The following is a 25,227-nucleotide window of genomic DNA, read 5'->3' as shown; positions in this document are numbered from 1 at the left end:
CTGTCACCTCAAATCACAGACAAGTGTGATGTAGCATAAAGCACAGTGACGTCGACATGGCAAAAGCAAGCCCCCGAGTGAGACAAAGTGGGACGGAGTGAACTGCGCTATCCATCCAGCTGGCGCCTTACCCACCCAGAAAGTTTATTTCGAGCCAGTTTAAAACACAGTCATGTGAGGACATCTGTCGCATGTGGGCTGTGCGTGTGTAATTGTGTTAAGTGCCCTTAGGAAACAGGACTTCCAACATAAGACAGACTGAAATATACAGTCTAAGGAGTCGAGAAAAATCTTGAAATCCTGCACTCAAATTGGAAATATAGTGTGATTCCAGGATGGATTTTATTTTTCAAAGATACATTTTTCCTAAGCCAGTCATGAAAACACACTGTAAGATTCCACCCACATTAGGTCCCTGGAGTCCCCAGATTCATGGAGACAGAGAGTGGACGGTGGGCACTGGGGCCGGGGGAGCGATGGGGGTCGGTGTCTCAGGGGGACAGAGTCTCAGTTTGGGAAGATGGAAAGTTCTGGAGACGGATGGTGAGGACAGCTGCACAACAGTGTGAATGTACTTAGTGCCCCTGAGCTGTGGGCTTAGAGATGGTGAAGACCATACATTTTATGTTATGTATTATTTTATCACAATAAAAAATATTGGAAAAAACATGAATTTCCAAATTCTATTCACAAAAAGCCCCAGAAACAGTGGCCAGACCAGTAGCAATGAGCCCCCTCTTACCCAAAGTGGGGCCTCCAAGTATCCACAAGCATCCCTGTGGAAGGGACCAGGATCCTTAGAGGAATGGCTGGTTCCAGGACCAGACACAACTTTCCCGAGATGCACGGAAACTGTCCAGACCGCTGTCACTTCAGGACGGCACACTGGCCAGCTGGTTCCCTTTGGCCAAAGACAGGCAGTTTGGGTGCCAGTGAAGAGAACAGGGACAGCGAGTTGGGACACACCCTGTGGTGACCCCCATGAGTCATGCAGGCATGCGTCACACCTTCCCCTGGGTGCACGCCAGGCCGCTGGCTCGTTTCCCACCAGCAGACTAGGGCAAAGGTAGGGGTAGGCAAAGCCTCTAACCGGCTGCCTTTGAGTTAATCAGGGGAGGTCCTCCTGCTGGACTTGAGCTCGTTGGGTGAGCCCTTTAGAAGAGGGTCCAGGCCTTCTCTGAAGTCAGAGGCCAGGAGCCTCTCTGGGAGAGACTCTGTCTCTGCCACGGGCTCCCTTGGAGGACACAGGTCTGCCGTGAATTCTGCAGCCATGAGCTCTGCTGACAACCACACTGGGTCCTTGTCCCGTGGGGCCTTCAGATGAGACCACACCCCCAGCCGGCCGCCTGCCTGCAGAGAACCCAGTGAGGCGTGCTGGGTCTGCTGACACACAAAGACCGTGGGAGGACAGTGCCGGGGTGCTGTCTCAAGCCACCAAGTCTGTGGTAATTCCTTACACCACATAGGAAATGCCAGTAAAGACAAGGTCGAAGAGCCCCGATCTCAGGCACGTTCGCTCTGTAGAGCCAGAGAGTAAACGCTTCAGGCGCCACAGGCCCTGCTGGCTCAGCCTGCATAGCGAGTGAGCATCAGCCCCGTCCTGAAGGTTCTGCCGGGCTCTCTGCTTTAGGGCCTCGTAGCGGGGACGCAAGGTGGGCTCCTCCCCACAGGCTCGGGGGACAACCCCACTCAGAGCCCAGTTGGCCCCATGTAGGCCTGGGACTGAGGGCACCATCTGCCGGCTGGCTGTGAGTGGGGGCGTCTCTCAGCCTTGGGGAAGCGCCCCCCCCCCACCGCCGCCATGTCAGGTCTCTCACCGCGAACTGCTCTGACGTCCTCTTCTGACACCAGCTGAGGAACAACCCTCCGCCTAAAGGCCTCGTGTGATTAGTCTGAGTTCACCTGGGGAACCTCTATTTTTAAGTCAAACTGATGGACAGCCTAATTACGTCCGCAAAATCCTTTTTAACACAAACACGGGAGTGATTTTTTTTTTTTTTTTTTTGTATTTACGCTTCTGGGAATTAGGGCAGGAAATCTGGGCAGTGGGGCCGTGGTGGGTAGGAGGGATCTTAGGAGCCAGCCCCCTGCTGTCATTGTGCCATGAAAGAAGCCACAGATGGCATGTGAACAAATGTGGGGGGCCACGTTCCAATAAAACTTTATTTACAAAAACAGTGGTGAGCAGGATTTGGCCTATGGCTGCTATGGATTGCTGACTCCTGGTCCGGAAAACCAGCAGCTGGTAAAACCATGAGAACCCACGATGGGGAACGTGATGGCAGGTGTCCCTAGCTGGCCACACCTCGCCCCCTGACAGTGGAGGGGAACACACCTGCCTCTGTGTCACAGGAGGGGACACACCAGCCCTCAAGCACTTTCCACCTCTGAAGCAGTCTTGCTGAAAACTTGACCTCAAACCAATCAGGTCTAACGAGAAATACAGAGTGTGGGAAAACATCCGTGAAGGCTGGGATGTTGGGAACTCCATAGACCTATGAGCTTGTTCCTTCAACAAATTAATGGCAAGAATTATAGGGGGAACTCACTGATCAAATGGGGGCCTCGGAACCCCGAGCAGCAGTGCCCATGAGAGTTCTGTGGGGGTCTAGACATGAAGAAGCTGCCCCAAACCCATTCAGGGGGCACGCGGGAAAATGTGATGACGTGGGAGGGTCACTGTGCACTCTCCAGGTGCGATGACGGACAGCGAGGGTCTGTGGGCAGAGTGCTGTGTCGGGGGCTTGCCTGAAAGTCATCTGGACAGTGAGCCGAGGGGCATAGCTGGGACCAGACTGGCCGCTACGTGACTGTGGCTGAATCCGGGTGAGGGTCCTAACGTTGTCGGTACTCTGGTCTGTGTGCGAGATTCTCCAGCTGCAACGCGCGGTCCGAATGGGCAGGCAGGGGGAGGGAGGGCCTGGGCCTTTGGGGGGAGTTGGGTCCATCCCATTCGAGGACGCCAGGGGAGCAAGGATCCGCATGGGGGCCAGGCCCACGCAGGGTGTCTGGGAGCGGGGCCAGCATGTGTCTCAGGGACCCTTCCCTCCATATGGCTCCGAGGGGCGCTGTTCCCATTCCCAGGGATGCCCCCGGGGTCCTGGAGCTCGCCGCACACACCCCGGCCATGGGGGCGGTTGGCCTCTACCTCCCTCACTGGGCTGCGGGCCCCCCGGGCAGGTGCTGCTCTGCCTGGTGCTAGGGTCAGAGGCGAGCCTGGCCACCAGTGCTCTGGCCTCTGGCATCCTCTGTTCTTCTGGGGACTGGCCTGGACACTTGTGGGACCTTGTTGCATCCCACCTGGAACCCCTTAGGCACACGGCCCCAGCCCAGCTCGGGTTAGAGCCCGACCTGCAGGCAGAGCTGCTGTGGTCGGTGGTGCCAGCTTCCATGTCCCCATCCCACGGTGTCCCCTGCAAGGATGCACGCTTCGTACTTCCCCTGCCTTCTCTCTTGCTGAGCCGGCCAGCGACTCAGGCTGGTCAGTGGTGTTCCCAAACCCCCTGCCTAGCCTTTAGGCCCACACCTCCTTCTGCAGGGTAGAGACGTCCAGGGGTCGCAGAGCTCTGCAGGTTTGTGGTGGTCCTGTGGCTGGGCTGGCCGGAGCGTGCCCCCACCCCATCCGGTTGCTTCGGCAGGTGAGGCCCTGCTTCTTCACCCAGCAAAGTCGGGGGGAATGGCTTCAGGGGCCCCCATTCCACATGGCGAAGGCTCCTGGGAGAATTGCTTGGCAGTGGTCTCTTTCCTTGGGATCCCGAGACCAGCAGGGTCCGTGGGCACAAACTCCCACACCCCACTCCCGAGCTGGCCTCAGGCACATCCATCCTGGCCCGTCCTCGGGGTCTCAGTTCTTGAAAACTTCTCTGGCCTCAGGAGTCAGGCCCTCATGAGCCTGGGTCAGGGCTGCAGGGAGTCAGACATGGGGGGATGGATGGGAGAAGCGAATGGAGGGCGGCCCAGTCGATGGGTGCTGAGGTCAGCCCCTCCAGGCCAGGCCCCAGCCCTCTGGGGTCCCTGTCCTGGGACATACGGCCTCCCAAACCTGCAGCCTCAGCAGGAACCAGCCCTCGGCCTGCTTGTGTTGAGCACATCCTGGACCATCTCCGTGCAAAGCCAGGATAGGGACAAACAGTGGGGTAAATGGGGAGGGTAGCCGGGCACCTGTCAGGGGCTCCTGCGAGGAAGGGGCCGTGCTGGTGGAGCCCCAGGGCTCCCATGGCCAGATGCAGCCCGCTGGGTTTGCGCCACTGCCTCTGTGCTGAGCCGGCGGCCCCCACCCTCTGCCTCCCCATCTCCTTTCCCACCAGGGCTTTGGGCCCCACCCAGCGCAGGCCAGGCCTCTCCCGAGGTGCCCTGCCCACGGGCAGTCTGTTCCCTGATTTGCCTCAGCGGGGGTCTGGGCCCAGCATCCCTGAGCCCCAGCTCTAGGAGTCGATGGGGTGGACCTGCTCGGACCCGGGGAGTTCCTTTTCCCAAGGTCAGGGTCCACATAGCGGTCTCTCGCCCCTGGCCGGGTCTGGGTCAGAGGAGAGAGAGGCCCAAGGGGCTGCTGGAGGCCAGGGGCTGGGCTGAGAGGCTGGCATAGGGTGAGGAGCACGGCCCGGGCCAGGGTGGGCTCTCAGCCTGCAGATGTGGCTGGAGCGCGAGGTGCTGGAGGGTCAGAGAGAGGTGAGGTTGGAGGCTGCCTAGGGCAGCGGGGGGCTGGGCAGAGGGGGCCTCTCCCCCAGCTCGCGGGACGAGGCTGGTTCTGGGCTGGGTGCTGGCCACGTGAGACCCCACGTGAGCTGTTTGGGGCCCAGGGCTGTGGTCCAGCAGTTCGCAGCAGGGGCGGAGGCAGCCGGAGAAGCCCAGGCTGCCTGGCCAGTGCCCGAGAGAGAGCACTTGCTCGCCACGGGAGCAGTGCCCACGGGCGTCTGTGTGCGAAGGTGCAGTTGGGCAGCGAGGTGGGCTGGAGCTGGTGGCCTCTGTGGGGTCAGGTCTCCTGCCGCCCAGAGCGGGTGTGTGCGTCTGGGGCAGTGCAGGGCGGAGGCATGAGCTGTCCGGGGGCGGCCTCCGGGGCATCAGCTCCCCTTGAGAGAGCACGTGCGTGTGTGCGCCGTCGTCCCTGTGTTCCCGGGAGCAACCTGCAGGCTCCACGGCCCCCGGCTGGCCGCATGGCGGCCCCTCGTAACTGAGGGAGGGGAGGCCCCTCTGCATCGTCCGGTGGGCCGGAGCATCTTCCCGTTGTCCCGGCGGCCTCCCCAGACCCGCTGCCCCACCACCATCCTCACGGCTCCTCTGCCTAGGCCACTCACCACCTCGTGACCCCACCTGCACCCCCAGGAGATGTTCCTCCACCTGTGAGCTGATGGGAACCCTGTCCCAGCCCGTCCCAGGGTCTGGATGCTGGGTAGCATCCCTGTGCCTCCTGGGCTCCTTCCTCCTTCCCTCCCAGCCGCCCAGAGCTCCATCCCTGGCCGTGATGCCTCCATATCTAGGATGTAAGGTGGCTCTCTGGATGGGGGGCTGGAGGGAAGGCCTGAGATCAGGAGATCAAACCTCTTTCCATGATGACCCAGCTCACCTGGGGTCCCAGCCAGCCGGGCCCTGAGCCTGTCGGGGGGCAGGAGGGGTCCCAGGCTGAAAAGCTGCTTGGGCAGGCCTCTGGTCAGAGGCTACTGCTCAGACTAGCCCCCCAGGGGGGGCCTGTGATCCAGGAAAGGGTCCCCAAATGGCACCTCTGTGGGGAGGGGCCCCAGGATGGAGAGTTTTGGAGGCTTGGGGTCCCCGGACGGGTCCTGGGAAGAGGGTCAGGCTGCGGCCTGTGCTGAAGGGGCCCAGCGAGAGGCGTGTGTACGGAAGGGGGCGCCCACACGCCTGCCAGGGCGGCCGGGCCAGGGCTGGGCAGCAGGCGGAGCCAGGCTGGGCGGGCAGGGAGGGAGCACAGGGTCGGGCGGGAGCGGGAGGTCAGGCTGCCTCCAGGAGCGGCCAGCGGACAGCAGGGGGAGCTTGGAACCTGGCTGATCTGGCCCTGCCCCGGCCACCCCGCCACCTAGGCCCCAGCCCGACCTCCTGGGCCAGGGCGCACAGAGGGGGCCTGCATTCTCCAGGGGACTCCAGCCGATCTGGGGGTGGCGGCTGTGGGGCAGGGAGAGGTCCAAGAGGGGGGACCTGTGGGGAGGGTCCCGGGCCAACCAGCAGTCCTCACAATCACCTGCAGAATGCCAGCTGCATGCTGGGAGGGAGGCCAGGGAGCCCCCGACGTGCCTCATGGACACCCCAAACCCGAGCGAGGGCTGGGGCGGGGAGAGCTGCGGGCTCGGGGGAAGCAGAGGCTCTAGGCCTGGAGCGCGGCTGCACGGGGATGAGGGTGGGAGCGGCGGCCTGTGGGCGCCCTGACTCGCTCCCTGAGTCTCCGTTACGAGGCTTCACAATCCCGGCCCACGGTCCACACTGCGGAGTCTCCGCGAGCGCCGAGATGTGTCGGTCACTGCAGGCTCGGTGTGCCCTGCTCACTGGCCTCACCCGACGGGGGTGTCCCAGCAGCCCAGGAACCCGGGAGGTGGCCCGGGGAGGGGTACGCCTGCTGCAGACCTGTGCACAAGTGCACGGTGCCCCCCAGGCTTGGGTCCATGGCCCGAGGTCCCCCTGCCACCTCCCCAAACATGCTTGAGAATGGGGTTCTGTGCAACTGGCCAGAAACCCGGGGGGCCTGCCACACCCCGGGGGGAGGCTGGGGGCAGCGGTGTGGTGGGAACAGAGTCGGTGGCTAGTCTTTGGGCTCCGAGGGAGTGGGATGAGGCAGGGCCGGGGGCCCACGGAGACTGAGGGAGGTAGGCAAGCACAGCAAGGCCTGGAAGAGCCGGGATGCTCCAGCCTGGACCTGTGGGGTCCTGAGGCAGGGGTCCACCCAGAGACACCCCAGAGACCACAAGGCAGACTGCCCCACCCCGGGAGCCTGGACAGGAAAGCCTGGATAGACCCGGCTCACACCCAGAGGACACAGGCCTGTGTGTGCTCCCCTCGCTGACACCCAGGTAGCCTGCATGTCCCAGACCAGGCCTCTCACGCACAGGGGCCCTAGGGGGTACATCTGGGTCCTGGCTCATAGGGGGGACCCCAGGGAAGTGGGGAACCCCCTGGGCAAGAAGAGGTCACATGCATACTCCCTTCCTACTCCTGACACAGGCAGAGAGACAATGGAAGCAGAGCGAGGCCAGCTCCAAAGAGAGCCAGATGGGGAGGGGGTGCCGGAGCGAGGGGCCCATCTTCCTGTAGGCCCCACGGCCCCCAGGTGCGGAGATGGCTGACCTAGTGGCCAGGGGTCTGCAGCCTCCAGGGATGGTACCCCTCCAAGCAGCCTCCGCCCCCACCCCTGGCCTGGGACCCCAGGACCCGGCCCCGAGCTGAAGGGGACAATCCTGGCAGCCGGGTTGCCCCCACCCTTCCCGGCAGGAAATGGCGGGCTCGGTGGAGGGGTCTGGAACGTGCACACAGCCGCTCCTGCTGGCAGCCTGTCCGGGACGTGCACCGTGTACGGAAGGCTTTGATCGCATGCTCCCAAACCGAGGGTCCCCAGTCTCCCCTCCCCACGGCCATCCCCCGCCCCTGCCCTGCTGGCGGCCAGTGCCAGCAATACCAGGGTTTGCATTGGCCTTCGGCCAAACCCCGGAATGTGCCTGCTGGCCGCGCCGCAGCTGTTCCTGGAACGGGCACGACAAAGCACAGACTGTCTTTGAGACGTGGGCGGACGGGGTGCAGCCTGCCCAGAGCCACGCATGAATAGGGCACAGAGGCGCTGGGACAAGATGAATGGGCTCACACAGGCTGGACACCCATGAATGGGCCGCGGGCGTCCAAAGACGCGGTGGAACTTGGAACTGGCTGGTGGGGCCCGAGACCCGGGGACATGGGCCTACGTGAGGTGTGGGGTGTAGGCCGCTGAGGGTACATGCTGCTAAAATCCCCGGTGAAAGGGGAACAGAGTGCCCCAAAACCCAGAGTCCTGAGTGCACGGGATTCGGGCACTCAGGAGTAGGATGCAAGCTGCAGACCCAGACATCCCCGTGGTGGGTATCAAGATATCCATGGTCAGAGGGCCAGTCTCAATTCCTGGATCCGCGGGGCACGGGCATCGGCTGTGCACGGTCGGGGGGCCAGGACCCAGACCCTTGCACCGGTGGGGGTCATACCCCTCAGACGTTCAGGAAGTGTGGTGGTTTCAGACCCCCAAGGAAGGGGCACAGGACCTCCAGACGTTTAGACAGCAAGGCACAGCCGGCCTGTGCAGGAGCTCAGCACGGAGACGCTGGGATGGGTCTGAATGGTTTCTGCAGGCCAGCCCCCCACGAACGGGCACCAGACGTCCAAAGATGGGGCCTGGGTGTCGGGATGTGGCCCTGTGTGAGAGGCAGGTGGTGGGGGACCAGGCTGCCTGAGACCCTGATGACGTTGGGGTCCGGCAGCCAGAGAAGAGGGCGTGGGAGCCAGCGCGCCAATGCTCAGTGACTGGGGGAGGACGGCCCCGAGGCCCTGGAAACGGGGGGCAGAACACCGTCAGGTTGATGGTCAAAGTCCCGTCGCTGAGACATTTGGAAGAGTGGGGTACGGGCTGTTGGACACTCAGAGACTCAGGGCGGTAGGTCCCTGGGGCCCGAGCCTTCAGATGAACGGTGCAGCCAGATTGGGAGGATTGGGGAACGGGGGGCCAGACGCATATGCAGAGGCGGGTGGTGGGATCCAGGAATTCAGGGTGGCAGGTGCCAGGTCCCCATCTGTGCGGGCGAGCGGGCTGCAGACACGGGCAGTTACCCAGAGCCACACAGAGCTCGGGTGCGGGGTGCCCGCTGCACCGTGTCCCGGTGACCCAGATGGGGCAGCCAGACCCCTGGCCAGAGGGGCAGGAGGCGGCCGCCTCCCGTAAGCCAGGTGTGACGTGCCTGGGGTCCGAGACAGCCAGATGCGGGACTGGTGGGGTTCCAGGTCTGCAGTCTCCCAGCCGGACTGGGCGCACGCCATCCAGCTCAGAAAGGCGGAGGGGGCTGGGAGGGCAGAGAAGTTGCCCCATATTCCAGGGAACGGGGTCCAGGCCCCAAAGCCTCAAGAACAGAATCCACAAGGACGGATGGCCGGCTACCAGGCTGTAGATGGTAAGGCGTGTGGGGTGGACAGCTCAGCGTTTCAGCCGGGGGGTGGGGAGTGGGGGCATAGGAAGCCAGATGCTCCAGCTGAGGGGGTTCAGGACCCACTCCGGCTATCGGGGTACAGGAGCCACATACACCAGCATATGGGGTATGGGACCCAGGCTCTCAGACTAATGGGCTCCAGAACGCAGACACTCAGTGTAATGGGGACAGGACTCCATATTCAGGCAGAGAGGGTTCAGGACCCCAGGCCTGTCTGGGGTGGGGCCCAGCTTGTGGGAGGCCTAGGATGGACATGCCAGACACCTGGGCGGCAGGGCAGGCAGATGGCCTGGCATGCAGATGAGTAGTGCACGTGGCCAGAGACAAGGTGACACGCACAGGCAAGGGGTGGTTGGAGCACGGGGCGCCCAAACCACAGGAACGAGGCCACTAGGCCTGGCCCGGCGCTCCGGCCTACGGGAGACGTGTCAGTGAGGCATCCAGGTGCCCAAGGGGCCGACAAGTGGGTACAGGCTGTCCAGGCACCTGGTGACCACAGAACGGACAGTCCTGGTGCCCAAGACCTCGGCTGTAGGGGAAGAAGGCCGCCAGATGCTCAGGTGGCCAGGCATGTCCCCAGGTATTCGCCCCGATGCTGGGGGTGCCCCCCGATGAACAGAGACCCTGAGAGCAGGTGAAGAGGGCCCTCCCAGAGCTGTGGAGGAACCAGGCTGCATGGTCCCAGAAGCCCTCAGGAGGGGCAGTTCGTGGGGAGGGGCAAGAGCGGTTGCAGGAGGGCCCCGATGCCCGGGTCACAGAGAATCCCAGTTTTCTGACATGCGGGCTTTGGTCAATGGATTCCAAGCTGCACATGCCGTCCCACGATGAGGAAGGTACCTGCCAACTTCCGGGTGAATGGGGCATAAATCACCCAGACACTCCACAGAGCAGGGTCCACGTCCCCCAGAAATCCAGGCTCACAGAGACTTCCGGAAGAAGGGAGCGAAGCTCTGTGAGCCAGCACCTCAGTGTCGGTGTCCAGAGGCATGGGGCACCGGGGGTTGCAGGTTCCCGGAGGCTCAGATGATGGGGTACGGGCACCCCTGATGAAGAGGGCGCGGATAGCCAGAATCTCAGCACTGGGGCACAAGCAGGCCGACAGCCAGCAAATGGGCACAGGGCACCCCATGCCACCCGGGGCCGCAGCAAGGCGAGCACCCCGGGGCCCGGAGGAGTGGGGGGCGGCCGCCGGGGTCAGCGCGGGCAGGGTGCACACGTGCTGTCCTGGCACGTCTCGCGGTTCCGTGCCAACAGCTCCCGGCTACCCCGAGCCGGCATTTGCCATGAGTTCCAACCTCAAACATTCCCCAGGCAACCTCAAAGGAAGCACCCCCGTCCAGGAGCCCCGCCAGGGCCTCCATGTGGCTGCTGGCTGCCAAGCCGCCGTCTCGGGGGCCGCAGGGCTGGCCGGGGGCTGCCAGCTCTGTTTGCTTTTCCCCTTCCTGCCCTGGATCCTCAGACGCCCGTCTCGCCATGGAGGCGCCCGTATCCTGGGAAAGGCACAAAGACCCTACAGTGGGGCTGGGGAGAGTCGCACGCGGGGGCCATGTGCTCGCTGCACGCCAGGACCCCACAGCAACGTGCGGCTGGTTCTGCGTCTTCCCCCCAACACGGGAGCCGGCTGCCCCTGGTCCCCGTGCTGTTAGCCCTTCCTCCAGATCCCCCTCGCTGGGTTGGACTCGGAGAAAGAGCCGAGCCCCGTACAGGGGGATGTGTCCCCAGAGCCGTGCGTGACCGGCTCGCCTGCTTCCCACCTGCTGTGTCCCCGCAGCAGCCTCCCGGAAGTCCTGCCCAACCAGCCCGGCTGGCCGCCCCGGGGTCACCGGCTCTCTTGTTAAGCATTAACCAGCCCCGAGTCTGGCCGCAGCAGGAACGGGTTCAGAGAGACAGCCTGGCCTGGGAGGGCCACTCGTGGCTGGGCCTAGGGAGGGACCGGGGCCGGAATGACTGGACCAGATGAGCTGGCCAGAGTCGTGTGGCGACTGAGTTCATGGCCCTGCTGAGTCTGCTGGAGCAGGAGGCGCAGGGGGGAGGCGGGCGAGCACTTCCGGCCACTGGCCCGCCGGGAACCGAGACCTCTGGGAACGGGACCGGCCCAGCTGGAGGCAGAGGCATGGATAAAGTGACCTCCAGAAGGTTCTCTGGGCTCCGGAAGCCCAAGCATCGGCAGGAGCAGGCAGGCTCAGAGAGTCACCTGGTGACCGCGCCGCCCGGCCGGCCCTGCACGCGCATCGCAGTCCCGGCCACGCCGTGTGTGCCATGCACCCGGTTCCAGCGGCACCCAAAAGCTATGCTCCTCCAAACCCAGACGTCCTCATGACTCAGTGCACCCCCCTTGGTGTAGGAACTTCTCAGACCAAGTCCAGCCTGACTTCCCTCCCGCGGCCCACGGCCCCTCCCAATGTTCAGTCCAAATAGGCCGTCGCCCCCTCTCACAAGGCCCCTGGGAGGATGAAGAGACCCCAGCGTCCCCAGAGGGACCCCTCGGGGTGGCCCCGCACCTGGACGCCTGGCGCCTGGGTCTCAGGGTGGACCCCCCTCCCAAGGGAGTTCCCTGGTTCCTGAGGGCCAGCAGTTCCGGCTCCGAGGTGGGGCTCCCCGAAGCCCTGCCTCTCACACCCCCTCCCCCACCAAGACGCCCTTCTCATTCCCCGGAGACCCGGCCACGGCTCCCAGCACGGTCCTCCGTGCCTGGGGTAGAGAAAGGCCTGGAGGCCAGGCCAGCCGCAGGAAGTGCAGGCGGAGGTGAGAACATGTCACACCTGGGGGGCTGCCACCCCCCGGCGTGTGGGGAGCCTTGCTCTCCTGAGGGGGCCCGCAGAAAGCTGCTCCCCTAGTTTAAACAGTTCCAGTCAGACTGATGATGGACGGGCTTGGTCGGCTTGGCTCTCAGGGTGTTGGGCCCACACTGACAAGAGCCCCTCCACCAGGGAGAGCTGGGGTTCCTGAGCGGACGAGGCAGGGTGGGTCCAGCACAAACTGCCAGGAAAGTCAGGTCGGAGGCTGGGGAGTGACGGGGTGGGGGTGGCTTCCTGGAAGAGGTGAGGCTCATGAAGGCTTTAAAGGGTGAGAAGGATGGGGATGGGATGGAAGGACAGCTTGAGCCAGACCAGCGGGAGCAAAGCCCCGTGCGTGCAGGGAGGTGGCCAGGAGGCCATGCTGTCCCCACAGGAGTCACAAGCTGCGTCTGCACGGTGGCAGGAGGGAGCGTCCCACGGCACGTGCCTGGGACAGAGAGTCCACTTAGGAAGGACGCCCGGCTCCCTTTCCTGGGAAAAAAAGCCTTAACACTAGAGAGGGATTTCCCCGCTAGGCCACCCCAGACGGAGCAGGGGTGGACCCAGGAAGCTGTGGGCGGGAAGGCAGCCCTGGAGGCAGCCCCAGGCCAGGAGGGCTGCAGGAGCGTCCCAGGGCCTGGAGAGTCGCCCGGGGCTACCTGCCTGCCCCGGGTTCTCCGGTGTGCTTTCTGGCAGCTGGACCGCGGGCTGGGTCCTGTGGGGCTGGCGGCGCCACCTGGTGGCTGCGTGTCCGCCTGCACCTGCACCACCGCGGGGACCTGGAGGTCCTGAGGGACCCTGTGCCTACCCCCAGGCCTGGGGGCCCCGCAGCGCTTGTGGCCGGCATCCCCAGCATCCTGGGGCCCTCCGGGGCCAGCCTCCAGACACGTCCTGTGGTCTCGGGGTCGGCCTTCTCTTGGATGGCCCGGAACTCTGCCAGGTCTGCAGCCCCAAACCCCCGCGACTCCGTGCCTGGCCCTGTCCCCGGCTGGGGGGCACACGCACGCACAGGCACACACACACATGCGCACACAGTTTCCGTGCTGACATTGCACCTGGAATTCTCAACCATAGAAAGTCTTCAATGATCGACTTCAATTCCAGCAGTCACACGGGCTCTGGCTTTCCAGAAAGTCAACGTTGACTTTCAGTTCCATGGGGGAGCAGGGGGCTCTGGGTTTGGCCTCCGGAGTCCGGCTCCAGGAACCCTGCAGGACCTCCAGGAGCCCTCAGGCCGTCCGCTGCCCCCGGGGTCCTCCGCCAGCCGGAGCCGGAGCAGGCCCGGAGCATCCTGCGGACAGAGGGCCTGGAGGCCTGTGGGCTCCCCTGAGCACCCGCACTCCGTGGCAGTGGCTCACCCAAAGGGAACCCCCCAGAATCGGCTCCGTAATTTGCAGGGCCCATGCAGAAAGCGTGCAGCCTTTGGTTCAAAATGGTTAGAATTTCAAGACAGCAATGGTGGGCGTTCTGCCAGGCCCGGGGCCCTTCCCTCTGAGTGCTTTCCTCCCGGGTGGGGGCCCACCTCCTCATCCCTTCTTGTTGCTGCGGCTCCCTGGCCCTCTGCTTCTCTCTCAGCTGTCACCGTCTCATCTGCACAAGGCCCCACAGGCACAGTGCACACTCAGCCCCTTGATGGTGACACAGCCGGCCTGGGAGGCGGGACACTGGGGCCTGGGCGCTCCCTGAGCGGAAACTCCCTCCACGGAACTCTGAAGGGTCAGGATGGTTCTGGGAGCGGGGAGGCCTCTGCCCAGCCTGCTGGGGAGGGGGCATCGGGGCCGTGCACGTGGGTGTCATCTGTGGAATCAGGCTGGGTCTCCTTTCTGTCTCTCCCCATGCGGGGTGCAGAAGGGAGGGGATCCCACCCCGCTGCCTGGTTATTCCTGGAGGGAGTGGCCTGGACCGAGCCCCTGGGTCAAGGGGTAGCAGGCTTTTGTGGAGGAAGAGGAGGAGCCCCTGGCTGGAGGAACCGTGACTCTGGGTGCCAGTGCTCCCCAGAGGAGGGGAGGCCAGGAGGAGCTGAGCCACGGGAGTGCCCGTGGGTCTGGGGTCCCAGCGTGCCCCACTGTGGTATCCGGCCCTCTGCTCTGAATCCCCAGTCCCTGATGTGGGTGGGAGCAGCCAGCCCGGGCTGGCCAGGTGTGCTTCCGCCCCGGGCCCCAGGCAGGTAGGCTGCGCCAGGCCCACCTTCCCTCCCACCAGCAAGAAGGGTGGCAAGTCGGCAGGTGGGCAGGTCTGGGCAGCGGCTGCTGAGTCAGTCTACAAGGAATGTTCGGGCCGCTCCCAGCTTCACCCTGTCCCTGCCTGCCCCCACCTCGCCCTGCTCCCCAGGCGCTGCTGGCATGGCGCCCATGCCGGGAACGCATCCTCAGCCCAGGCTTGCTTGGACAAGCTCCCCCCAGCAGCCGACCCCCACTCCTCCCCCTGAGTGCCCCCATGACCCCGGCAGAGCCCCCATCTCCACGGTCCCCGATCGCTCCCGGGCTGGCCCACGTGTGTGAACAGGGCTCCACCTGTGTGACCGACAAACCAGGGAGGGCCTAAGGTCAGGGCCAGGGATGAGTCGGGACCCCGACAACAGCCCCCAGGCGGGGCCCAGAGCCCAGGGGAGAGAGGCCTGGAAGGAGGGGGCTTCCTGGAAGAGGAGGCTGCGTACGAGGAAGCCTGGCCTGCTTGGCTGGGGCTGGGGCTGGGGGCTGGGGAGGTGGCCAGGAGGCTGGGCCTGTGGCAGCCAAGCCGGCACTTCGGCCAGAGCCCAGCGCCTCCCTCCCCTTGGCTCCACTCAGAGCCCTCGCCCCTGGCCACCCCAGGAGGCCTCCCTGCCCAGGCAGACCCTGGGCCCGCTGCTGCTGGGCAGGTGGGGCAGTGGGCCGGGGACGGAGGGGTCATCCCCAGAGGTGAGCCGGCCATCCCAGCTGTCTGCTCCCAGCCAGCAGGGAGGGAAGATGGGGCACCCCCCGGAGCCCCACAGTGCCCCGGCCCTGGCGGGCACCACAGCTGTACCTGGGCTCATTCCGGACCTCATCCCCAGGATCCCCTGTGAGTTGTGGGACCCTGGGAGGGGCGTGGGGACGGCGGGCCCGATGGGGGCAGCTGCTGTCCACGGAGGCATCTCACCTCCGTTTCTGCGCCCACCCCCAGGGCCCTGCTGGGCGATTGTCACTATCGCTGTGGCTGCTGGCGTGCTCACGGTTTCCTGACTCCTCTGTGCTCTCTGCTGCTGCCTCCGCTGTCACCATGGCCGCAGGAGGAAGCCCAGGGACAGGGAGGCTCTGGGCCTGGGTGGTCCTCAAGGGACCACCACCAGCACCCACCTGGTGAGGAGCGGGCAGCAGCGCTCCCCGGGGCCCAGCTCCGGCTGGGCCGTCCCCGAGGTCAGTTCATGCCCAGCGTCAGCCCCCCACGATGGTCTCGTCGGCCTGGAGCAGAGGCAGGGAGGGCCCTCCTGGCAGGGAAGTGAGGAGCAAAGGTGAGAGGGAGGCAGTAGACAGGGAGGCAGGTGGGACTCAGGCCTGGAGGTGCTGCGTGCCAGCCACAGAGCTTGGTCCACGGGTCACGGGAGCCGCAGGCGTTCTTGAGGAAGGCAGCGGTGCTGGAGATGTGCTTGGGGGAGACGTGTCAGGTCAGCCCCGTCTCACAGAGCCGAGCTGAGGATTTGAGCCCTTGTGTGGCCGCCCGGGCGTCCCAGCAGCACCTATCACCTTTCCCTACCTACCCCTGGTACAACCGGACATGGATAACTCAGACAAGGCCCCGGGGGGGCCCCAGCACTGGGGGCGCCTGCAGCTCTCCCTGGAGTATGACTTTGGAAGGCAGGAGGTGCGGGGCCCCCTTTGCAGGCCCAGAAGGTCTGTGGGTTCAGGGAGGGGTTGGGTGCCGGGCAGGCCCTGTGCGCGGGGCTGACCAGGGAGGGCCTGGGGCTGAGCCAGCCCTGACTCCCAGATCAAGGTGGGCCTCAAGCAGGCCGTGGACCTGAGGGCCTGTGGCCCGGGCGGCACGGCAGACCCCTACGCCCGCGTCAGCCTCTCCGCCCAGGCAGGGTGCAGGCACGAGATGAAGGTGCACCGCGGCACACTCTGCCCCACGTTCCAGGAGACCTGCTGCTTCCACGTGCATCTGGGCTGGGTGGGCCGGGGGCCCAGCCCGGGTGCGGGTGAAGCCCAGCTCACACCCTTGCCCGCAGGTGCCGCAGGAAGCGCTGCCTCGGACCGCCCTGCAGGTGTGCGTGCTGGGCTTTGAGCGCTTCTCTGCCCACGAGCCGTTGGCCGAGCTCCACCTGCCGCTGGGCGCCGTCGACCGGCAGCACGTCCTGGAGCAGTGGTACCAGCTGGGCCCGCCGGGCACCGTGGAGGTGAGGCCGCGTACTGCTGGGCTCCAGCCTGGCCCTGCTCTGGGTGTCGCAGGGGAGGCCGAGGGCCCTCTCACTGCCTGCAGGCCGAGCTGGCAGGAGAGCTGTGTTTCTCGCTCCGGTACGTACCCAGCTCGGGCTGGCTGACCGTGGTCGTGCTGGAGGCGCGAGGCCTGAGCCTGGGCCTGGCAGGTGAGAGCCGTACCTGCCCCTCTGCATGGCCCTGTGCTCGGCCCTCGGACCTGGGACACCTCTGATCCCTTTCGCCTGCCCAGACCCCCACGTGAAGGTCCAGCTCATGCTGAACCAGAGAAAGTGGAGGAAGAGAAAGATGTCCACTCGGAAGGGCACAGCCTCCCCCTACTTCAACGAGGCCTCCACCTTCCTCGAGCCGTTCAGACAGATCCAGGTGGGCTGCCTGGAGGAAGGGGTGGGCGGGACCACCCCTGGGGCCAAACCAACCTCTGTCTTTCTCTTCCCCCATGCACCTCCGCCTGTCTCTGCCCAGAACGTGGATCTGGTGCTGGCTGTCTGGGCCCCGGGGCCCACAGTTTCGGGCTGAGCCCATGGGCAAGGTGCTGTTCGGCGCCCGGGCCTCTGGTCAGCCCCTGCAGCACTGGGCAGACATGCTGGCCCATGCCCGGCGGCCTGTTGCCCAGTGGCATCACCTGCGGCCTGCCAGGGAGGTGGACCGAGCTCTGGCCCTGAAGCCCCACCTGCGCATGCCCTAGCCCGGCCCGGGAAAGCATCCCCGTGCCTCGGGCTCCCGGGACTGAGGTGTGGCTGCTGTTCAGGCTGCCCTGGGTGACCACTGCAGTAAATGCCTCCTCTTATTGTGGCTCAGTGTCTTTCCTGAGCCCGTGGGGACACGGTGGGGTCAGGGGCTCCCCCATCCCTGCTGCGGGGAGAGGACTCTCTCCAGGCTCCACCGGGCCCTGAAGCCTCTGGCCGGTGGTTGGCCCCTCAGCAGGTGAAGGGGTCCCCTCCAGGCCCGACAGTGTGGAGAGGTAGGCGGCCCTCCCTGTCCGTGAGGCTGCAGGGTCGGGGAGGGAGGCTGCTGCCGGTCCCATGGGGACACGGGGTCATCAGGAGGCATTTGGGGGGTGGTGACAGTGGAAGGAAAGGACCCCAACCCAAGGGGCCGCTTTAGCCCTCCCCCCGTCATTTTCCAACGGCGGCTGCGGCGGGACGTCCTCTTTGAGACGGCAGGGGGCAGTAGATGTCTTCGGAAGCCAACCGGGGCCTTGGGGGCTCAGCCCTGGCCAGGAATGCGGCTCTAATCCCCACACATCTGGACGGCTTTAGCTCCCCCTGACCCTCCCCACGGCCCTGTGAGGCCGGCAGGGCTGGGGCCACGCACCCCCAGCTCAGAGGGTGCCAAGTCATGGTCCTCCGGATGTCTCTGCGGGGTGGGGACCCGGGCGGGGGGCGCAGGCCCGGGGCCAGGGTGAGAAGGGCAGCAGTGCGGGCCTGCCCAGGCAGCCAGGCGGGCCCCAGGCCCCTCGGGTCAGGGAGAGGTTCCCAGGCGGGTGGTGCCACCATCCTTGGGTTGAAGGACGAGTTCTGAGTGAGCCAGGAACCGCCCCAGGGCAGGGCATTCCGGCCCGCTGCACGTCCAGGCGCCCTCCCTCCTGATCCCAGAGGACAGGATCCAGCAGAGCGGGGGGGCAGGAGCCCCCACTCAGAGGGCCCGGGCCATTGCCGTGGGCCACATTTGGGGATCCAGGCCTTGCCCCCGAGCTGGAGCCAGCCCGGAGGAAGAAGGGATGTGGCCGGCTCATGCCTGGGTGCCTGGGACACCTGGCCCAGCTCAAAGGCCGCGGTGAGCTGCAGGGGAGCTGCTCCACCCCAGGAAGCCGGCCCCCTTGGGGAAGCAGAGGGGAAACCGAGGTGTGGACCCTGGCTTAGGACCGGAGTGACCCCTCAGCTGACCCCTCAGCTGTGCCCTGCGGTGACCCAACAAAGCCACGTACAGCTGACCAGAGGCTCCTTGCAAGAACAAGGGAGGCTTCTCGAACTTGTCACTGAGCTCTAAATAGAGCAACCCAACCTCGGCATCCCCCCCTCCACCCACACCAAGACTTCTTGGACTGGACGACAACACGCGGCTGGGCCGGGCCAGGCGGCCTGGGCAGGTGGGGAGGCCCCTGTGCCCCCATTGGTCTGAGGAGGGCTCCATGCCCTTTCTGAGCAGGGGCCCAGCCTGGGGGAGGCCATTTATACCCCTCCCCCTGGGCCCACCAGCCCAACTTGCCGCTACCAGCCTGACCTCGCTCCCAGCGCTGCTGCCCAGACGCTAGGTGAGGCCAGCCCGGCCAGCTCAGGCCGAGGACAGGCACTTCTTGAGCTAGCTTGCAGGACAACGTCCCAGGGTGGGGGTCCTGGGGGCTGGGGGCCGCCTCCAGCAGCCCTCTCTGGGGGGCTTCCATGGAGCTGGGAGCCAGACAGAGATAAATTGGGAGGCGGCTGGGGGCAGGGGTCGTGGACAGCCCCCTGATCACAGGGCCTCACTTCTGGGTGGGACACAAGGAGGAGATTCGACGGGCCAAGGGACCCCAGGCTGAGGTGGGGAGCCGTTTCTTGCATGCACTTGGGCCCGAAGCCGAAGGAACAGAACTAAAAATAGCTGGATGGCTCTGGTGGCCACCTGTGCTGGCCTATCCCCCCCCCCCCCCCCGGGACAGCTGCACCAACCCAGGCCCTGCCCGGGACATTTCAGGAACACTTTCTCCTCTTCTCACCCTGGGAATCTCAAGACAGTGCCTCCAAGGAGCTCCAAGGAGGTTGGAGCTGGGGGCAGGTCAACAGGGGGCAGGGTTGGTGTGAGGGCTGCCCCCCCAACCTGGGTGGCTGGTGTCACGGCAGAACGGGGACCGTGGCCCTCATGCCCAGGCCTTTTCTCTCCCGCAGGCTCTAAGCCCAGGACTTCAGGATGGGGGAGTAAGTGGAGCCCCCAGCCCAGGCCCCTGACACTCCCACCCTCCCCCACCAGGGTGGGGGTCTCTGCAGCTCCCCAGCCTGCTCTGGTCACCTCCCGCCCCCACCCACCCCATCACACTGCCCCATCCATGTCCCTAACCTCTCTCTTCTCTCCCCACTACCCCACCTGCCCCCTCCCTGGGACAGTGAGGAGGTGAGTACCTGCTTGGGGTGGGAGGGGGCCTGGGGGCATGAAACACAGAGGGGACAGGACCCCCTACTTGGGATAGGTCAGAGGTCGGAGCTCAAGGGAAGCTGGCCAGCCCTCCCCTGTGACAGTGCCCCACCCAGACACCGAGAGACACTGACGAAACAGAGGAAGTGGCCTCCGAGCCCCACGGGGCAGGGGAAGTGGGGCTGTGGGCAGGTCACCAGAATCGCTTCTTCTTTCCGACTGCTCCCCCCACCTCCTGGGCCCTGCCGGGATCCCCCGCCCCTCCCACTGCCCCTGAGGCACGGCCCCTTCCCCACACCCCTGAGCCTTCAGACCTCACCTGCCAGCTGGGCACGGGTATCCTGGGCCCGGCCCCCCAGCAGGGCCTCAGGAGCCCCAGGTCCAGCTGCCCCCCAGGCAGGGCCCACTGGCCTGGGTGGGAGAACGTGGAGGGATGTGGGGGTCCCGGGGACCCAGATGGGCCCTGACTCTGCTTGCTCCCCCCAACCCCGCAGAAACGCAACAGAGCCATCACGGCCCGGAGACAACACCTGAAGGTAGGTGCTGCCCCCGAGGTGGCCGTCCTGGGGTGTGTGCCGGGCTGCGCGCCCACCATCCCTCACTGGCCCGCCCCCCGCCCCCACAGAGCGTCATGCTCCAGATCGCCGCCACGGAGCTGGAGAAGGATAAGAGTCGCCGTGAGTCGGAGAAGCAGAACTACCTGTCCGAGCACTGCCCCCCACTGCACCTGCCTGGCTCCATGTCTGAAGTGCAGGTACCCTCCCCAAGCCACGCTCCTGCCCGCTGCCTCATGTCCCCATTGGTGAAGAAGGTGGTCAGGGCAGGCGGAGGGCAGGCGGACCGCTGCCCACCCCCCACCTCTTGCCCCCACCCCCAGGAGCTCTGCAAACAGCTTCACGCCAAGATCGACGCGGCCGAGGAGGAGAAGTATGACATGGAAGTGAGGGTCCAGAAGAGCACCAAGGAGGTGAGCGGGCGAGGGGCGGGACCAGGGGTGCGGCAAGGGGCGCTCCGAGCCGGCGGGGGGCCCGGCCACGGCCGGCCCCCACCCAGCGCACGCCCCCCCCCCCCCCACAGCTGGAAGACATGAACCAGAAGCTGTTCGACCTGAGAGGCAAGTTCAAGAGGCCCCCGCTGAGAAGGGTGCGCATGTCGGCCGACGCCATGCTCAAGGCGCTGCTGGGCTCCAAGCACAAGGTGTGCATGGACCTCCGGGCCAACCTGAAGCAGGTCAAGAAGGAGGACACAGAGAAGGTAGGCCGTGGTCCCGTCCGCCTCGCAGGGCCACCCAGCACCACCGGCCAGCTCCTCCCTCTGGAGGGGGGGAAACTGAGGCTGGGGTGGTCTGCAGCCTCTTCCTAAGCTCTGCACCACCCCGTCCCCAGGAACGGGACCTGCGCGACGTGGGCGACTGGCGGAAGAACATCGAGGAGAAGTCTGGCATGGAGGGTAGGAAGAAGATGTTTGAGACCGAGTCCTAGGCCGCCCGCCACCCCCCCCGCCCAGCCTGGTGCCCCCCCGCCCAGAGTGAGAGGGGACACGGCTCCCTCAGTGGTCAATAAAGGATTCCAATCCCCATGACTCGTCTGGTCTGGTCCTGCCCAGCCTCACTGCCCGCAGACTGCCTCCGGGCACCCCGCAAACTGCCACAGGCCGGGGAAGCCTGGGACGGCCCTCGGACAGCGCGCACAGCAGGCGGAGCTGGGGCTGGGGCGCTTGCCGGGCTGGAATCCACCCAGCCTGCACCCTGGGGCTGTGCGGTGTGGTCACCCCCGGGTGTTCCCCAGGCTTGCCCTGGACACGCCCGACCTGCGGGCCTGGAGGTGGCTGGCCTGAGTCCCGCCTGCGCCAGAGCTAAGACGGAGCATTTGCACACTGCACGGTCATCCCGAGGGGACCCGCCTGGCCCAGAGACCCTATCCACGCGGCATGATTCCCGCCCGGGGGCCACGCAGGCATGCCCTCCCCATGAAACGTGGGCAGCCCCCATTCCTCCCCTGGGGCACACGGCCCAGTCTGCAGTCAGACGGCTCTCAGGGTGGCTTGTGCCCGCAGAGCAGGGACACACCGAGCTGCGGTCCTCACTCCTGCCTGGGGACCAATGACAGGCCACCCTGGCCCCACAGCAGGCCCAGGGGGAGGGCTTACATTGCCTTCTGCTCTTCCCCAAGGCCATGGCCCTCCTCACACATGAAGGGACGATGTCCCAGACAGGCCCTGACAAGGACCGTCACAGCAAGGCCACCTCTGTCCCACCTCCTATGTGGGGAATGACACGGTGACCCGCCAAGGTCCCTGCACTCAGATCTTTGGAGGGGTGCCCAGGGAGGCCAGGCTGCCCGCTGTGCCCTTGCCCTCTGGACATCCCAGCGGCTGGACACGGGAAGGGTATGCCGTCGGCCTTGGGCCACCTCAAGGGACCACGTCAGCTGCCCTGTGGCCTTGCCTGAGCTCTGCTGCCGGGCCCCACAGCAGCCCAGGAATCCGGCCGTCCTTCGAGGGGCTCCCTGAAGGCCCTCCTTGCAGATCCTGCAGCTTGGGACCCAGTCTAGTCGACCCCGGGGCCCATGCGCCCGCAGGTGGGGTGGGGAGGACCCCGGTGTGTTCTGAGCATCCACGTAGAGCTGAGCGTGGGGATTCAAGGAGCGGGTTTTGGTGGCTGGAGAGACAACAGAGGCAGTGCCCCACCACCGACCAACAGAGTGACCCGGGCAGCCGCCCAGGGGCCGTGCCTGCCAGGAGAGGGAGGCAGGGACACTGGGGACCCGGCTCCCACAAGACTCAGGTCCCTGGGTTTGGGAAGACTCACTGTGTGGTGAAATGAGTTTTTTTTAAAGTCAAGGAAATGTGAAAACAAAGTTCTGGGTAACGATCCCCCCAGGGCGAGGGTCCGAGACAGGACAGATAGAAGGGAAGCACCTCGATCCCGGTAGGTTTGGGGGAATGTTGGAAGTCTTGGACTGGGAAGTGGATCTGCGGGTGTTTGTTACACTCTCTAATGACCACGTGAGTGAGTGAATGAGGCAGGGAGGACACGGCAAACCAGACCAACAAGCAAACGTCAAGACTGGCTCTGCACTGGCCTTCCGTGCCTCCCTGCCCCTCCTCCCCCGGCTGTCCTGGTGCCCAGGGCAAAGGGCCTGCAGACACATGGCCTCGGGCGGGATTTCTGCCAAGTGTGTGGCCCAGCACCTAGCATGTGGGGAGGGCTCTGCACTGTAGAAAGATCTCCAGGGGGTAGAAAACAGGGGCTGGAGTGGCAGAGGGTGTAGGAACCACGGCCACCTCCTGGGAGGGCAGGGGCCCATGGGGAGATACATAAGAGGCAGAGTCCCTGGACTTGGTGGAGAAGGCAGGTGGGATGGCAGGCCCGTGCTGAGGAGAAAGGCTGGGGGCTGCTCTCCAGGGAGGGGTTCAGAATAGGTGGAGGGGCCGGCTCTCGGCTGTGGGTTTGCTGGATGCAGGGGTCTGGCCTGGAGATGGGGGTCTGCGCGTCCTCAGAAGTGAGGGCCAGGGGATGCCCCGATGATGGGCAGGCAGGGGAGGGGAGGAGAACGCTGCTCCTGGAGGTCCGAGCCACACGCTGCCCAGGAAGGGCCCCCGAAGGGCGGAGGAGGGCAGCAAAGGTGCAGGTGACACAGCCTGCCCCGTGGGGGACGCTGGAGGTCAGGGTGGACTCGCAGCCCCAGGAAGCCCCGGGGGGACCTGAGCTGGGCTGTGGCCGGGAAGGGTGAGCTGTCTGGAATGGAAGTGCTGGAGGTCAAGGACAGGAGGGCCTGGGTGGGCGAGGTTGGCCTGTGTGCAGGTGGGCAAAGGTGCCCCTGTGTGGGGCGGGTTTGTGCCCATAGCCCTTCCCTGTCTGCCGGCCATGAGGCTGAGAGGCAAGGAGCACCCCAGTGCCCAGGACTTGGTCCCCAGCAGCATCCTGCACACAAGGCCTCGGGGAGGAGGGGCTGAGCGCTGAGCTGGGGGAGCAGTGACCTAAGTGAGGAAGCCGGTGACAAGGACACGGTGCGGCAGGTGCAACGGAAGTGGGGTTTTGTGCTGAAAGGACTGCACCCAGGTCTGCGCCGTGGGCGGGCAGGACACCTACGCCTGGTCTCCAGGCAGCAGGCCATGCAGACCTCGGGCGCCAAGGAGCCAGGGCGGACGGGAAGGCAGCCGGGTGAGTCAGGTAGGTGATGTGCTGGTCTTCTCTGCATTCTTCTTCTTTCTAAAAATATTTTATTTATTTGTCAGACAGAGAGTGTGAGCACAAGCAGGGGGTGCGGCAGGCAGAGGGAGAAGCAGGCTCCCCGCGGAGCAGGGACCCTGATGCTGGACTCGATCCCGGGACCCGGGATCATGACCTGAGCGGAAGGCAGACGCCTCACCGACTGGGCCTCCCAGGCGCCCCTTCTTCGTCTTATTCTTACTCTTGAAACTTTTCTGTAAATTTGAAATAATGTCTCCGATGTGAAACTTTTCTTTGCCCACTGAAACACTGAAATTCTTGAGCAACGATGAAAACAGGTGATGTGGGACGTGGGAACGTGGGTGTGGCCAGGCCAGGCAAGCACCGGGGGAGGACCACAGGGCCGGCAGGCAGAGACTCCGCACCCCTCCCTGGAAGAGGTGGCGGGGAGGGGGTTGAGTGGAGGCGGGCCCAGGAGGCAGGGCAGGGGGGCCAGGCCACCTTGGAGCTGGGAGGACTGGAGTGGGCGCGGCACAGGGACTTCCCAGTACAGGGCAGGACTCAGAGGGGCTTCCCCACCCCCCTCACCTCCACCCCTGCCAGCCCAGGGGAAGTCCGAGTGGGGCCCTGGAGCCAGAGGTCCCCTGTGAGCAAGCATCCGCCTACCACTGCCCAGCCCTCTCCCCAGCCAGCCTCACCCCTGCAACCTGTCCTCTCCTTGGTCCCTGAGCACTGCTCTGTCTGGGCCCAGACCTGCCTTTGCCCCTCATAGGGCCTCCCTGTCCCCCACTGTCTCCCGGTCCTGTTTCTGCCTCTCTGACTCCTCCTGACGGGCTGCTGGGTCTCAGTTTCCCCCACCACGAAACTGGAGAATGGAGCATCTGCCTCACTGGGTGGCCAGGTGGGGGGACAGGAGGCTCACCCCCAGCCTCACAGATGCCACACCTGCCTCAGCACTGGGCCCGGAAGCATCTCTGAGCGTTCCCTTGGCCACCCCCACCCCACCTTCGATGTCATCCCCTCCAAGAAGGCTTCCATGAGCCCTCAGCCCCGAGGGCCTGGAGGACCAACACTGGAAGGGAGGTAGGCCCTCTGGTGGGGCAGGAGTCTGGGCGTCCACTGTCCAAGCAGGCTTCCAGGGGTTACACACGTCTGCTCACCTGGCTCCAGTCCCCGACAGTCACATGGGCCACCTGCCTCCCCCCAGCTCCCAACCACCCCCATCACCAGCATCCTTGCTGGACGCAAAGCCTTTGTCCTGGGAGGAGGCCCAGCTCACAGGAAGACCCTCCAGACAGCTTCTGCCCCCGTGCCCACCCACGGTCCCCTGGGACCCTCTACCTCTGAGTCTCTCAAGGCCAGCCTTGGGGAGGGGCCCTCCTGCCCTGCTCCGGAGGGGATTTCTGGCACCTCCAGGCACAGACAGGTACCAGTCCACCCCCCTGCTGACCCCTATGTCCGCCCCAGCAGGCCCCTCTAGGACCCTTTCACGCACCAGTGACCTGAGCCCACGTCCTCCAAATCAGAGGCCACAGAGCAGACCCTGACGCCTGCCACCCCTTCCCACAAGCGCCCACACCCCAGGAGCCGCACCCCAGGGACCCTCCTCT

At 65.3% G+C, this 25,227-nt stretch overlaps 2 protein-coding genes across 2 annotated transcripts in view; both read left to right on the top strand.

Annotated features, from left to right (window-relative positions):
• The window catches only part of TNNI2 (troponin I2, fast skeletal type), an 89,061-nt gene extending 68,040 nt beyond the window's left edge, over positions 1–21,021 (top strand). The window contains exons 2-6 of the mRNA XM_057317325.1: positions 19,936–19,979; positions 20,069–20,197; positions 20,321–20,410; positions 20,521–20,697; positions 20,829–21,021. Coding sequence (XP_057173308.1) covers positions 20,075–20,197; positions 20,321–20,410; positions 20,521–20,697; positions 20,829–20,924 — 486 coding nt within the window. The 5' untranslated portion in view covers positions 19,936–19,979; positions 20,069–20,074 and the 3' untranslated portion in view covers positions 20,925–21,021. The remainder of the gene's footprint in view (positions 1–19,935; positions 19,980–20,068; positions 20,198–20,320; positions 20,411–20,520; positions 20,698–20,828) is intronic.
• On the top strand, positions 14,881–17,020 carry SYT8 (synaptotagmin 8). Its single transcript, XM_026482868.2, is given in 9 exon segments — positions 14,881–14,980; positions 15,083–15,254; positions 15,658–15,760; positions 15,884–16,051; positions 16,125–16,292; positions 16,376–16,481; positions 16,565–16,698; positions 16,798–16,824; positions 16,826–17,020. Coding segments are annotated over 9 exon segments (1,167 nt in total). The 5' UTR covers positions 14,881–14,886.
• Positions 21,022–25,227: the final 4,206 nt, after the last annotated feature.

The sequence above is a fragment of the Ursus arctos genome, unplaced genomic scaffold, assembly GCF_023065955.2.
Source record: "Ursus arctos isolate Adak ecotype North America unplaced genomic scaffold, UrsArc2.0 scaffold_23, whole genome shotgun sequence".
In the NCBI taxonomy this organism is placed as follows: Eukaryota; Metazoa; Chordata; class Mammalia; order Carnivora; family Ursidae; genus Ursus; species Ursus arctos.
This window is presented reverse-complemented; position numbering and strand designations above follow the sequence as displayed.